The 15,425-nt window shown below is 44.2% G+C and overlaps 1 protein-coding gene across 3 annotated transcripts in view; it reads left to right on the top strand.

The window, feature by feature from the left end:
• LOC140738343 (leucine-rich repeat-containing protein 43-like) overlaps positions 1-11,419 on the top strand; it is a 43,231-nt gene extending 31,812 nt beyond the window's left edge. For all 3 annotated transcript variants that reach the window (XM_073065562.1, XM_073065560.1, XM_073065561.1), the window contains one exon: positions 11,251-11,419. In XM_073065562.1, the coding sequence (XP_072921663.1) occupies positions 11,251-11,411 (161 nt within the window). In that variant the 3' untranslated portion in view covers positions 11,412-11,419. The remainder of the gene's footprint in view (positions 1-11,250) is intronic.
• Positions 11,420-15,425: the final 4,006 nt, after the last annotated feature.

Raw genomic sequence — 15,425 nt, 5'->3', positions numbered from 1 at the left:
CCCGTCTGTCAGATCTCAGAATGCTGAATATACAAGATCGGTAGTATGACATTTAGCACAAAGATCTATCGCAGCAGCAATCGGGGTTCATCTCCCATCTCCTGCAAGAAACCTGGATGCCCTCCCCATGAGCACATGGGTTCCCTCTGGGCGTTCCAGCCTCAACCGCCCCCCACATTCCAAAAACTTACAGGTTCAGGTTAGTGTACCTCTACCACAGGCATTGTTTTATTTGTAAAACAAATCTGTAGTCTTCCAAGTACTGAGGGTAGTCTTTCCAGTGCCTCTAGAGTGCAGCCTTGAGTGGTTTTGCTGACATTTGGCAAGTCTACTGTGGCGAGGAGTGCTGTGACAGTTCTGATAGATTGGTGGTGGCAACAATTAGACAGATTTTTGCATCGCAGTTTCGCTTTAACCAAATTGAGTGCTTACTGTGCCGAGATTTGTTCAAAGTTCAAAGTAAATTTATTTCCCATGTTTTTATGTTCTAATACAGGAAATAAAGGTGCATCTTCCTGCTTCGTAAATTATATTGTAATTGGTTTATTACTGTCACGGGTACTGAGGTACAAGTGATTTTCTATTGCACTCTATCCATAGAGATCACTTTGCCTCATCAGTGTTATCATTATACGCCGTGTCCATGATGTGGGCGATTATGGTCTTCCATCCATGACCATGATTGCTCTCGGCCAATTATTTTACAGAAGTGGTTTCCATTGTCTTCTTCTGGGCAGTGTCTTTACAAGACGGGTGACCCCAGCCATTATCAACACTCTTCAGAGATTGCCTGGTGTCAGAGGTCACATAAGCAGGACTTATGATCTGCACCGGCTGCTCTTACAACCATCCACCACCTGCTCCCGTGGCTTCGTGTGACCCTGATCAGGGGGCTAAGCAGGTGCTACACCTTGCCCAAGGGTGACCTACCTGCAGGCTGGCGGAGAGAAGGTGTGCCTTACACCCCCTTTGGTAGAGACAAATCTCCACCCCGCCACCCACACGTTTGTGTGTTCAGGAGAAAAATATTCACAAGAACAAGACAACAACAGAACGTGAAAAATAGTGTTGCAGTCGCTGAGAAAGTGAAATGCTCAAGAGTGGAGATGGGGAGACAGATCTGAGGTCATTGCACATCAGACAGGGCTCTTTATGCCCAGTGTGAAAGAATGGTTTGACTGAGGTCCGTCGAAGTTTGAAATATAACATAACACACAGCCACTAATATCCCTAAATCACAAGACCATAAGACATGGGAGCAGAATTAGGCCATTTGGCCCATTGAGTCTGCTCCACCATTCCATCGCAGCTGATTTATTATCCCTCTTAACCACATTTTCCTGCCTTCTCCCCATAACCTTTGATGCCCTGACTAATCAAGAACCTATCAACCTCCACTTTAAATATGCCTAATGACTCGGCCTCCACAGCTGCCCATGACAACAAATTCCACAGACTCACCACCCTCTGGCCGAAGAAATTTCTCCTCATTTCTGTTTTAAAGGGACGTCCCTCTATTCCAAGGCTGTGCCCTCTGACCCTACACTCTCCCTATATAGAAAATATTCTCTCCTATCTTGACCTTTCAATATTCGACAGGGTTCAATGAGATCCTCCCTGATTCTTCTAAACTCCGGCAAGTAGTGGCCCAGAACAGTTAAACACTCCTCATATGTTAACCCTTTCTTCCCCGGCATCATTCTCGTGAACACCTTTTGCACCTTCTCCAGTGCCAGCACATCCTGTCCTAGGTAGGGGGCCGAAAACTGCTGCCCATACTTCAAGTGTGGTCTGACCAATGCCTCATAAAGCCTCAGCATTACATCCTTGCTTTTAAAGTCCAGTCCTCCTGAAATGAACGTGAATATTACATCTGCCTTCCTTACTGCCAACTGAACCTGCAAGTTAACCTTTCGGGAATCCTGCACCAGGACTCCACTTTGCACCTCTGATTTCTGAATTGTCCTTCCATTTAGAAAATATTCTACGCCTACATTCCTTCTACCAAAGTGCCTGACTTCCCCACGCTTCCTAGACTGTATTCATCTGCCACTTCTTTGCCCATTCTCCTAATCTGTCTGTCCTTGTACAGACTCCCTGCTTCCTCAGCACTACCTGTCCTTCCACCCCTCTAAGCAAAATGGTGACCAATCTAGTGATTTATTTAACATAGTCTTTGTTCATTCCATGCCCCTTGTTTATAGATTAAATGACCCGGTAACTTTTCCTTAGCAGTCTATCCTATCACCTTCAAAGGCTGACGTTTGCAAACACCAAATGTTTCTTGTAGTGTTCTCACTCAGGTGTAAGAGAATGCTGAACTAAACACCGAGGTAAACCGTAGTCAATGAAAACAAGGTCGCAGTAAGATTAACCGTTTACTGTTCACTCTTCCACATTAACGTATGGTGAAAACTGTTGATAAAACAATACAAGATTTGTACAGTATTTGTTTCCTTCTTGATATCACATTTACATCGTAAATACTTGCAAAAGTAAAACTACAACAACTACATTACATTAAAGTGCAGCATACAGTCAGAATCTACTTACGCCATTGACTGCTTTAAATACACTTCAACACAAACTATCCACAACTCTTTAACTAACGAAAACATAAACCTTATCAACCGTCGTTACTTTTAACAGAATCAGCATTAACATTTTAATTCAACATATCGATTATCTCATGAACTTATGGCGTTGCTTCACTGTGTTTCTAATGCGTAGAAGACAACTTTTCTTGCGCTGATCTCGCACATGTGTGCCCCCTCCTTCCCGTTTCTCCAAACCAGTATTTTCCCACAAGACGCAGCGAAACCGGATGTGACGTCATCGCATGCCGTTATATATCACAGACAACAAATTTATTTTAAACAATCTTAACTTTAACTAAAAAATGCTAACAAATGAATTACTAAGCGAAAATATTATAAACTAAACGAATGCCATAAAGGCAACACACTCCCCGCTTGACCTTCGTAAGGTCGCAATGAACATAATACAAACTTCAGTCTCTAAATCAGTCCTTAGGTAGAAGTAGAATGACTTCTGTAACTGGCCTTTGGTAAATTTTCACATCACCTTGGTCGGTAGTTTTCAACTCGACCTTCCTGACATGTCCATCCCTACTAGGGAATGTGACAGTGATTCTGGCCATTGGCCAGCTGTTGCGGGCGATTTGCTTGTCCCTGAGCAGGACTAAATCTCCAACTTGAAGATTCCTGCAGGGTTCTGTCCACTTTTGTCTGTGTTGCAACAAAGGTAGATATTCCTGTCTCCAACAAGACCAGAACCGATTTGCCAGAGCCTGGACCTGTCTCCATTGCTTTGTGTACAAATCCTTATCGGCGAAGTCCCCTGGTGGAGGGGGAGCTCCTGTCTTCTGCGTAAGGAGCATTGATGGCGAGAGTATGAAGGGGTTTTCCGGGTCAGAAGGCATGGGTAGGAGTGGTCGTGCATTTATAATGGCTGTGACCTCTGCCATTAGTGTGCACAGTACCTCGTGGGTCAATCGGGTGCGTTGCTGCATCTCAGGTTTCCTTTTCAGGGTTTTTTGCAAGGACGTGAACCACTTGACTGCCTGCTCTTTGTTGTTTGGCAAGCACTGGCGTGGCTCTCTGAAAGGTAGTGGGGCAACCCAATTATTTGCTTCGTCTCTGAAGACCTTGGTGTCCTTTGTTTTTAAGAAAATGGCGTCTTGAGCTGTTGGAGCAAGTTTATTATCATGCTCAGTTTGAGCGAAGACTGACTGACCCAGCGTCTCGTCAGTTACTTTACATTTGTTAAAGCCTTGTCGTGCTTCCTTAATGCACATGACACTTGTGCGGGTTTGAAAAATTGAATGGCGGCCACTCTCTAGCACATTGGTCTTGAATGTGTTGACCGTCGGTTTGTGTACATTGCCAGGGCACACCTCTCCTATCACCACCCAGCCCAGATCCAGGCGTTGCGCAAAGGGGGCGTCGTGTGGTCCGTTGACCTGCTGCCTAACCTTGTGCACCCGGAGAACATCTCTCCCTAACAGCAGGAGTATTTCTGCTTTTGGATCCAGTTCTGGGATGTGCTTGGCAATGTGGTGGAGATGTGGCTGGTGTAGCACCGCACTTGGCGTCGGGATCTCAGTGCGGTTACTCAAGATTTCATTGCACTCTAAGAGTGGAGGGAGACAGATGACGACTTTACCATCCAGGGACTCGATCTGGAAGCCTTCTGCCTTCCGTCCATAAGTTTCCACGTTGCCTGAGCAAGTTCTAAGGTAGTATGGGAACTGATTACTCTCAATGTGGAACAAGTTAAAGAACTCTGGACTGACTAGCGAGCGGTTGCTCTGATCGTCCAGAATTACGTAGGCTTTGATGGCCTTGTCTTTGGCTCCCTTAGGGTACACCTTAGTGAGACAGATCTTTGAACAAGAACGGCTTGACTGAGCTTGACCGCAAACTTCTGTACAGCTCGAACTGACAACAGTTGTCCTGGAGTGAGCTTCTCCCTCCCCGCCGTCCTGTTGTGGGGGTGAAGGAGCTTTGTCGGTTCGCGGTAACGGGCCAGGATGCATGGCCCTGTCGTGATTAGTGCTATTACATTCCGGGCACTTCACGGCGATCGTACACTCTCTAGCAAAGTGAGAGGTCAAGGAACAGCATTTAAGACATATTCTTTTCTCCTTGAGAAGGGCCATCCTCTCTTCAAGGGGTTTTTCCCTAAACGTTCTGCATTTCTTGAGGGGGTGGGGTTTGTTATGCAATGGACAATTCTTGCTAGGGTCGTGGTTAGTTGTAAAGGCTTCAGTCTTAAGCACTGAGACGGGTTTATCAATATTGAAATTATTCGAAGTGGATTTATCTGGCTTGGTGTAGATTGTACTGCTTCCTGGACCCATGAAGCTAGGGTCGTTTCGCTTCTTCGCCTCCTTGCACACAAACCTAGTGAAATACTGAAAGGGAGGAAATCGACCATTGTGGTCTTCTTTGTACTCTGAGGCAACAGACACCCACCTGTCCTGCAGCCCAAATGGAAGTTTGTCCACGATTTGTTTAATCCCGGATGGAGTATCTAGGTATACTAGACCAGTTGGGTAGCCATCTTCTTTGGCGCCTTGAATCTCCATGAGTAAATCTCCGAGCTCTCTTAACTTAGTGTGGTCCTTGGCTGACACCTTAGGAAAATTTTCCAGACGTCGGTATAGCGCTGCTTCAATAATTTCGGGGGTCGCATAGCCCTCCCGAAGTCTCTCCCATGCTTTGCTTAAGGCTAGCTTGGGGTTGTTGATGTACACTGAGTGTATGCGTCTCACCTGTTCGCATGATTCTTTTCCCAGCCACTTCGCCATAAGATCCAACTCTTGGGTTGCTTTGAGCTGGACTCTGTCAATAGCGTTGGTGAATGTGGAGTACTATGCACGGTAATTTTCAGGTTTATCGTCAAACTGGTATAGTCCTGAAGTGACGAGATCCCGTCATGCTAAATACTGTGCCATGGGTTCAACTGCAAGTGGCATGCGGGCTGGGGAAATATGTCGGCGGGTATATGACTGAGGGCGTACATCTGTTATGGAATTTGCTGTTCTGAATTCGGTCTTTGCCTCTCTTCTCCCCAAATCTGGTAAGTTTGGTGTCGAGAAGTACTTGTCGTGAGCCCTTTCATTCTTGAGTTCGTCGCGGAGTTGCAAGGGTAAATTGTCTTCCTCAGATGGATGTGATGCAATCGGGCCTCTTTGAGGCTCCTCATGACATGGGACGTTATCAGATAAGTATGGAGAGGAAGAACGAGTCTTCCAGTCTATTTGAGATTGGACATAGTTGCTTGTGCGTTCCAATCTGATCTTTTCTGAAGTAGATTTTCCGTCAACCAGATCACGCATTCCTTCAGCATCTTCTATGAACTCTGCTTCCACCCTGGCAGCTTCTTCTTCTCGTTCTAGCATCAGCACTTCTAACTCTGACGCTATCCTTGCCCTTTCCAACTGGTTTTCAGCTTCTCTGGCAGCCGCTTCCTTCTGGTTTTCGGCTTCTCTGGCAGCCGCTCCCATCTTCAATTTTGCTTCTTGTTTGGCGTAGCGCACTCGCATCTTGGCGGATTCTGCTTTAGCTCTTGCTTGGGCGGCCTTACTTGATGATGCCCTACTGCCCCTGTCGCTGGATGGCAACAACTTGATGCTGGATCGAGTTGTCATTGCAGCACTTGAAACACCTGATAATGCCGCCTTTTCACTGTAGTGTTCTCGCTCAGGTGTAACAGAACGCCGAACTAAACACCGAGGTAAACCGTAGTCAATGAAAACAGGATCGCAGTAAGATTAACCATTTACTGTTCACTCTTCCACATGGTGAAAACTGTTGATAAAACAATACAAGATTTGTACAGTATTTGTTTCCTTCTAGATATCACATTTACATCGTAAATACTTGCAAAAGTAAAACTACAACAACTACATTACATTAAAGTGCAGCATACAGTCAGAATCTACTTACACCATTGACTGCTTTAAATACACTTCAACACAACTATCCGCAACTCTTTAACTAACGAAAACATAAACCTTATCAACCGTCGTTACTTTTAACAGAATCAGCGTTAACATTTTAATTCAACATATCGATTATCTCATGAACTTACGCCGTTGCTTCACTATGTTTCTAATGCGTAGAAGACAACTTTTCTTGCGCTGATCTCGCACATGTGTGCCCCCTCCTTCCTGTTTCTCCAAACCGGTATTTTCCCACAAGACGCAGCGAGACCGGATGTGACATCAACACATGCCGTTATATATCACAGACAACAAATTTATTTTAAACAATCTTAACTTTAACTAAAAAATGCTAACAAACGAATTACTAAGCGAAAATATTATAAACTAAACGAATGCCATAAAGGCAACACATTTCTCCTCCTGCACCCACCTTAAGCTGGCAAGAAAAAACAAACGGTGTTTATTACAAAGAGAGTGCTAAGCTCAGATCTCACAGGAATAACTTATAACCTATTTAGCAATACTATGTCTATTATGCAATGCAGAAAAGTTGGGCAATTTGAGAAGTTTATTTATTACAGCAGGAAGGACATGTTGTTAATTTGTTACAAGTTAAAATGTGACGTGGTAAAAATTTTCAGCAAAATCGATAATCCCCAGTGTCACAGAGCAGGTTCTTTTCCACTACCTGCCCACAGCAGAGAAGTTTCCATAAACAGAGTTGACATTATATAGGAAACTGCATCTTCGCCTACCTCAGAGTGGAAAACGTTACCTTAGCTATTGAATCTTCCTCTGCAAATCGAGGGACTGACACGACTGGGACCTAATTCCGGGAACTTACTTACTGTTGGGCAACAATGAAGGCCCAACATCTCTGACGGTGTTCAGGGTTGCTGTCATCGTGTCAGTAGCTTCCTCTCGGTTTTCACTTCTTCCAGCCATCCCGGGTGGAGACTCAGGAATTCCCTCGCACTCAGAGGTAGAAGGATTCTTCATTGCTGTTTCTGTAACAGTTTCGTTTTACCAGTCAGGGTTGTTATCTCTGAACCGAATCCCTGCACCTGCACACTTAGTCTGGCCTTTACCCTTTGACCTTTTAGGCATGGGTGACCCTACCAAGAGCCAAAGCATCAATCTCTGGCTCCAGCCAGCATTGCTCTCCAAATCATTGAGGCACAATATGGTTGTGGTCCTCTGGGAGTCAACTCCTGAGAAGGGAACAACTATTGCAAACAACCCAGTCATGGCGTGAATAAACAGGTGAAATATTACAGCTATTTTAAGAATGAAATGCCACTAGGAGCTTAGTGGTTCCAGTGACTGGGCTTTCACAAAAATGGGGGTGGGGCATTAAAAAAGGAGAGTTGTTTGCCAATCCGATATAGGAGGCCATTTCAGCCCATCAAGTCCATGCTGGCTCACAGAGCAATCCTATCCCCAGCCCCTCCCAAATTTTCAACTGCACTTCTCAGATTCTACACGTTAGATTCAGTCTGAATCATCAATTATTTTAGCAAACTCACTCCTTTGGGATGTGTGGTGGGGGAGGGGGGAATCAGTGCCTCCAGGAGAAGCAAACAATCTCAGTCGTAGAGAAGTACAGCAGAGAAACAGGCCCTTTGGCCCATCTAGTCCATGACCCAGCAACATCGATGTAAAATTTCTCTGTACTCTTTCAACCTCATTTACATCTTTCCTGTAGGCAAGTGAATGAAACTGCATGCAACGCTCCAAATTAGGGCTCACCAAGGTCGTATGAAACTTCAGTATAACATCCCATCTCCTGTCTGCAATACATTGATATGTGAAGGCCAAAGCTTTCTATATGACCCTATCTACCTGTGGTGCTACTGTCAATGAATCATGGACCTGTATTCCCAGACACCTTTGTTCTACTGCACTCCTCAGTGCCCTACCACTCACTACGAAAGACCTACCCTGCTTGGTCCAACCGAAGTGCAAAACCTCGCACTTGTCTGCATTAAATTCCACCTGTCATTTTTCAGCCCATTTTTCCAGCTGATGCAGATCCTGCTGCAAGCCATGATAGCCTTCCTCACTATCCACTACACCCCCAATCTTGGAGTCATCTGAAAATCATCTAGACTGTTGACATAGATGACAATAACAAAGGACCCAGCACTGATCCTGCAGTACGCCACCAGTCACAGGCCTCCAGTCAGAAAGACAACCATCTACTACCACTACCTGGCTTCTCCCACAAAGCCAATGTCTAATCCTATTTACTACCTCATCTTGAATGCCGAGTGACTGAACCTTCTTAACCAGCCTCCCATGCAGGACCTTGTTGAATGCTTTGCTAAAATCCATGTAGAAATGCCACTGCCTTTTTCATCCACTTTCCTGGTATCTTCCTTGAAAAACTCTATACGTTTGGTTAGACATGACCTACCATGCACAAGGCCATGCTGACTATCCTAATCAATCCACATCTATCCAAATACTTCTCTATCCGGTCCCTCAGAATACCTTTGAATAACTTTCCCACAACTGACGTCAGACTCAACAGCCTATAATTTCCTGGTTGATGTTTAGAGCCTTTTTTAAACAACAGAACAGCATTGGCTATCCTCCAGTCCTCTGTTACCTCTCCTGTCGCTAAGGATGATCAAATATCTCCGCTAATGCCCCGGCAATTTCTGCACTTGCCTCCCGTAGGGGCCGAGGGAACAACTTGTCAGGGTCTGGGGAATTACCCACTCTAATTTGCCTCAGGACAACAAGCACCTCCTCCTCTGGAATCTGTACAGGGTTCATGAAGTTGATACTGCTTTGCCTCACTTCTATAGGCTCTGCGTCCATCTCCCTCGTAAATACAGATGCAAAAAATAATTTAAGATCTCCCTCGCCAGTTTGGCTCCACACTAGTGTTACCATTCTGATCTTCCAGAGGACTAACCTTGTCCCTTGCAGTCCTTTTGCTCTTAACTAGGGCCTCAATATTACTTGAAAACCAAGTTTCCCCACACCTGTTATCTTTACCTTTTATTCTGACAGGCACATACAAGCTTTGTACACTCAAAATTTCACTTTTGAAGGCCTCCCACTTACCAACAACACCTTTGCCATAAAACAGATCATCGCGATCCACACTTGCCATATTGTTTCTGATAGCATTGAAATCGGCCTTTCTACAATTTAGAATCTCAACCCAGGAAACTGATCTATTGTTTTGCATATTTACTTTGAAACAAATGGCATTGTGGTCACTGGATGCCAAGTTTTCCCTCACACAAACTTCTGTCAGGTAATGCCCTGCCTCATTCCCTAATAGCAGGCACAATATCACCTGCTTTCTTGTTGGGACTTCTACGTAATGCTGAAGGAAACTTTTCTGAATACATTTGACAAACTCTATCCCACCTAGTCCTTTTACATTATGGGAGTCCCAGCGAATATGTGGATATTTAAAATCACCTACTATAACAACCTTATGTTTCTTGCTGCAGTCTACAAATTTGTTCTTCTAAATCCCTTGTACAGTTGGGTGGTCTGTAATACAGCCTCATTAATACTGCCATACTTTTCTTATTTCTCATTTCCACCCATACCGCCTCACTAGACGAGTTCTCCAGTCTGTCCTGACAGAGCACTGCTGTGACATTTTCCCTGACTAGAAACACCACCCTCCTCCTCCCACTCTGTCACACCTAAAACAACGGAACCCCAGAATATTGAGCTGCCAGTCCTGCCCCTCCTGCAACCAAGTCTCACTAATAGCTGCAATATCATAATACCAGGTGTTGATCATTCACCTTTCCTACAATACTTCTTGTATCAAAATATACACAGCTCAGGACACTAGTCACACCATGTTCAACGTTTTGACTCCTGACCTTGTCTGATGTCTTACCAACATCGGTCTCCACAACCTCTCCGATCTGCCGGAGGAACTCAGCATGTCGAGCAGCATCTGTTGGGGGTGAGGAATTGTCGACGTTTTTTTGGTCGAGACTCTGTGCATCAGGATCCAGGAGAAACCATGCAGTCGCAGGGAGAACGTGCAAACTCCACACAGACAGCGCTAGAGGTCAGGATTGATCCTGGACGTGTGCTTTTGTGAGGCAGCAGCTCTCCCAGCTTAGTTACAGAACTAATCAAAGTAATGAGCAGGGAAGATATGTTAGAAGGACTTAAACTTTATGATTTTAATTACAGAGCAAGTAATCAGCAATCATACTCTTGAAGGTAAACTGAAGATTTTCACCCGCCCAAGAGAGATAAATTACATTTGCAGTCAAGGTTTTGACAAAGGTCTCAAAGCAAAAGCAGCTGAGTATTTCAGTAACCCTGATATTAACTGGGAGGTAGTGTAACTAGTGTACAGGGCACAGAATTTATAAAGTGTGTTCAGGACAACATGATCAATTTTAGCTAGATCATCAAGTGAAAAGATGATTCAGATTTGGCTCTGGGGATGAAGCTGGACAGATGGAAGGAATATCATTGGGGCGTTGTTCGTTAATAAACTTAACTTAGTTACACTAGGGCGTCAAACCTTGCTGAAGGTGAAGTTAAATTGAGTGCCTTGAAGAAACTGGACCAAAGTGGCCAGAGTCCAGTTAATCTGTGACGGGCGGGCTCTTCTGCGTCCAGCTTCGACACGCGTGGTGCTCCGATGCTGTACGTTTTCTGATTTCAGTGATCTCATAGCGATTGATAGTAAACGATCATGAATTCTGCTGTCTGGCAAGCCTATGTTTTCCGAATCCAGTGTGCTCAGACTGGGGTCTCCTATCTTTTTATTTTTCCAGAGAAAGGCAAAGAACAAAATGATTCAGAGGTTTTGGAGGAAGTCGTGCCAAAGCATCTCTTGGTCAATTTTACGCTACAGTTTCAGCGATGGTTCTCCACAGCAGAAGCGTGGAAAGAAAGAAATAGGGATGAATCCGCATTTGTTTTGCTCAAATCATAACTGTACAATTCAACAATAAAGTTAGTGATCTTTACTTTAAATCTTCATAATTCTCCTGGGACTCTGGGTTATTCAATCAGTTTCTGTTGTTCTAACATCAGTGTGTGGAAATGTCGTGTAGCCCCCAGTTTAAAGGGCTCACTGAAGGTCCAGCAACGGTCTAACTTTGGACACTCAGATGACCTGAACGTCAATATTTCCATTCAGTGTGCAGATTGCCTCCGCCCAGGTGTCTTTCAAATCAGGAAAACAAAAGTTATTTATGATTGCGGTGAACCCATGACCACAAAAAATAACTCTTAGCTAAACAAATGTCACTTTCAGCTCCTTGACCAAACTTTCTGCATCTAATTTCACTGGAAACAATGATGAGAGCTGAGTGTGTTTTTACAAGACACTTCCTTGGTCAAAGTAGTCCCTGTGCAACTTGCTTCAATTTGCAAAATGGACATGCTATACATAACAGACCCTAAGCCTATCCATTTGCACCAACTGGAGTATTGCACACAGTTCCGGTCACCCCACCAGAAGGATGTTGAGGCTTTGGAGAGGGTGCAGAGGAGATTTACCAGGATGCCGCCTGGTTTAGAGGGCGTGTTCTGCCATGAGAGGCTGGACAAACTTGGGGTTTTTCTTTGGAGCAATGGAGGCAGAGGGAAGGTCTCATTGAGATTTATAAGATTATGAGAGGCATAGATAGAGTAGACAGGGAGTATCTTTTTCCCAGGATAGAAATGTGCAATCCCAAAGGGCAGGCATTGAAGGTGAGGGGGGTAGCTTCAAGGGGGATGTGAGGGGTAAGTTTTATACTTAGAGAGTGGTGGATGGTTGGAATGCACTGTATTTGGTCGAGGCAAATACATTAGAGGCTTTTAAGAGATGATTAGGTTGGCACATAAATATGAGGAAGATAGAGGGATATGGAAATTGTGTAGGTAGGAAGGATTCATTTTTTGGGGGGGCTTTGGTTTACTTTTTAGTTGGTTTGACACAGCAATGTGGGCTGAAGAGCCTGTTCCTGTTTTAGGGTCTATGTTCTAACTGCATCAGTCTCCGGTTATAGTGGATTCAGATTACATTTATCCATTATGCAGTGTAAGAGGAGACTTGATAGAGGAGTATAAGATTATAAGAGTGGACAATGCCTTTTTCTGAGGGTGGTAATGACTAGTACAAGAGGACACATTTTAAGGTCATTGGAGGAGAGTTTGGGGGAGATATCAGATGGAAGTTTTCTACACAGGGATTGGTGGGAGCCTGCAGTGCACTGCTGGGGCTGGTGGTAGAGGAGGATACATTCGGGACGTTTAAGAGACTCTTAGACATGGGTGAAAGAAAAATGGAGGATTTGGGCAATATAGGTGGGAAATAAATTTGTATAGGTCAGCACAGCATTGTGGGCTGAAGGGCCTGTACTATCCTGTATTGTTCTATGGGTCTGCAACGGATCTCAGTGCTGTAGGCAAGGTGAGATGATCCAGAGAAGGAAAGGCAGAGTTCAGCCAATGTGCTGTTTTTGTACGGCCAACATAGAGAATGAGCTGAATCTTGCTGCTCATTAGTTTCCTTGGACGACTGCCAGCCTGTTATAATGTGAGATTTCCAACCCTTTGGCAATGCAGAAGTCAGACATAAGAAGGAAGCACCTTTCTCCCTCTGAACCATCAGTGTCAACTCCTGGAGTGGAGTCCAGACATACATATCGATCACTGATCATGTGATCTTCCATTTCACAAAGGTCCAAAGACTTTATAAATACTTGGATTATTACTTAGTGATGATGCTAGGTTAAAGTTATGTTGTGCATTTAATATTTCTGTAATATTTAAGTAATCTTGTACATATATTGTTTAAGCATTCAAACAAGCTTAAATAATTTATTACAGATTATATGTAAAGATATGATAACTGCATATGTCAACACACTATCACATGATACGTGCATGCCTTGCTTAAAGTAAACTTGCACTACACCCATAGTTTTGGACTCCTACGAGTTTCTTTGAATTAGTTTAATGTTTTGAAGCTACAAAACATAACAGGTTCAGATTCGCTTTATTTGTCACATGTACATCGAGTCATTGAAATGTACAGTGAAGTCGGTCGTTTGCGTCAAATCAAAATCAGGATTGTGTTGGGCAGCACACAAGTGTCATCAGGCCTCCAGCACCAACACAGCAAGCCCACAATTCACTAATCCTAACCGTGCATCTTTGGACTGTGGGAGGAAACTGGAGCACCTGGAGGAAACCCACACGGTCATGGGGAGAACATACAAACTCCTTACAGGCAGCAAGAGCTGAACTGTGGTCAGTAATTGCTGGCGCTGTAAGGCGAAACGCTACTCTTCTGTACCCTGTGCTGCCTTGATATTTCTCATGGAGATAGATTATTAAAAGTCAGCCAATCGGATACCAGTTTGAAGCACGTGATGGCTAATGACTGGGTATAAACCAGAGTGCATGAGTTCAAATATCACAAGTGATTTAAAAAAAAAATTTAATTCAGTTTTAAATCTGCAGTTAGGAGGCTGTCATAATGGCTGAATGGTACATAAGTGCCCTTCAGTCTCAGTAACAATCAGGGATCCTAATCTATACGTGAGTTCAGCTTGGAGATAGGCCTTTGGCCCACTATGTCTCCACAAATCCTTAATCACTCATTTACACCAATCCTGCACGGTTTCCATTTTCTTCTCCCCTTGTACCCTTCCCACATTCTCCCACTCACCTAGATACTAGGGACAATTCATAGTGACAATCAGGCTTCCAACCCCACATCTTTGTGACGCAGAAGGAAACTATAGTGTTCAGAGACGACCTACCCGGTCACAGGGAAAAGCAAAAAGCAATGGAGGTGTTAGGCACCACCGTGTCCGAGCCGTAGTCTTACCCAAACGCGGTGGGCTGAAGTGTTCTCAACTTTCCTGCATCCACCTCCTCACAGCAACCTACACTTAGTAACATGAGATGGCAGGACACATACCCTGAGAGCGAGTTATCTTTAAAGTCTGGGCACATCGGAAATTGAACAATAAATTGTTGCCACTTTCACAAGTGGAATCCGCTTCTGGTAAAGTCGAAGAGAAATTTGTCAGTCGAGAAATGGGTCAACCTCCATCAAATTTAATTATCTACATGCCTTAAAGGGGAGGTACGTTTTATATATTTAGAGTTAGAAGAGAGAAATATTTGTGAAGGAAGTGGCAATTGTTATAGTTTCTGCAATTACAATGCTTTGTATAATGTTAAGATCTAGTTGGGTGTTCTTACACACAGTTTATTCTTTTCACTTACAAAGGTTTGCTGTTAGTTGACTTTCTTCCCAGCATTCCATACACAAAACCCCTCTCCCTTACAATAGCAGCAGTTCTCCTTACACCAAGCTCAGTCATGCAATAGCGGAGAGTTATGTTATGACGATATTATTCCATTTCTGCAACCTCTTAGCAACCAATAAATCCTTTCTGCTTCCTCCATGCACAAGCCACAGATTATTAACTGACTGAATAGTACGGTGGAAATCCCCCTGCTTTGAGTTGTTCATTTGCTTTGTTCCAACAGCTAAGGCGGAATGTTTTGGACCGAAATGCTGACTGTACTTTTTTCTCCTCGATGCTGCCTGGCCTGCTGAGTGTCTCCAGCATTTTGAGTGTGTGTGTGTGTGTGTGTGTGTGTGTGTGTGTGTGTGTGTGTGTGTGTGTGTGTGTGTGTGTGTGTGTGTGTGTGTGTGTGTGTGTGTGTGTGTGTGTGTGTGTGTGATGCTCGGATGCCCAGCATCTGCAGATTTTCTCTTGTTTTTAAGGCTGAACTTTGTCGGTTAAACATGAGGCCCAGGAATTCCTAAAACCGTCACTCCACAGACATCAAAACAATTGTCTGAAGACTGCAAGTATCAGAATCAGATTTAATATCACTGGCATATGTCATCCAGAATGCCTGCTGTACTATTCCACACCCTCACTGTGGGGAGTCTGATCACCTGGCTGTACGTCTACTCCCCGAGTATAGGCAG

Source organism: Hemitrygon akajei, chromosome 14 (assembly GCF_048418815.1).
Source record: "Hemitrygon akajei chromosome 14, sHemAka1.3, whole genome shotgun sequence".
Taxonomy (NCBI): domain Eukaryota; kingdom Metazoa; phylum Chordata; class Chondrichthyes; order Myliobatiformes; family Dasyatidae; genus Hemitrygon; species Hemitrygon akajei.
The sequence above is the reverse complement of the archived record's forward strand: the minus strand, read 5'-3'. Positions and strand labels throughout refer to the sequence as shown.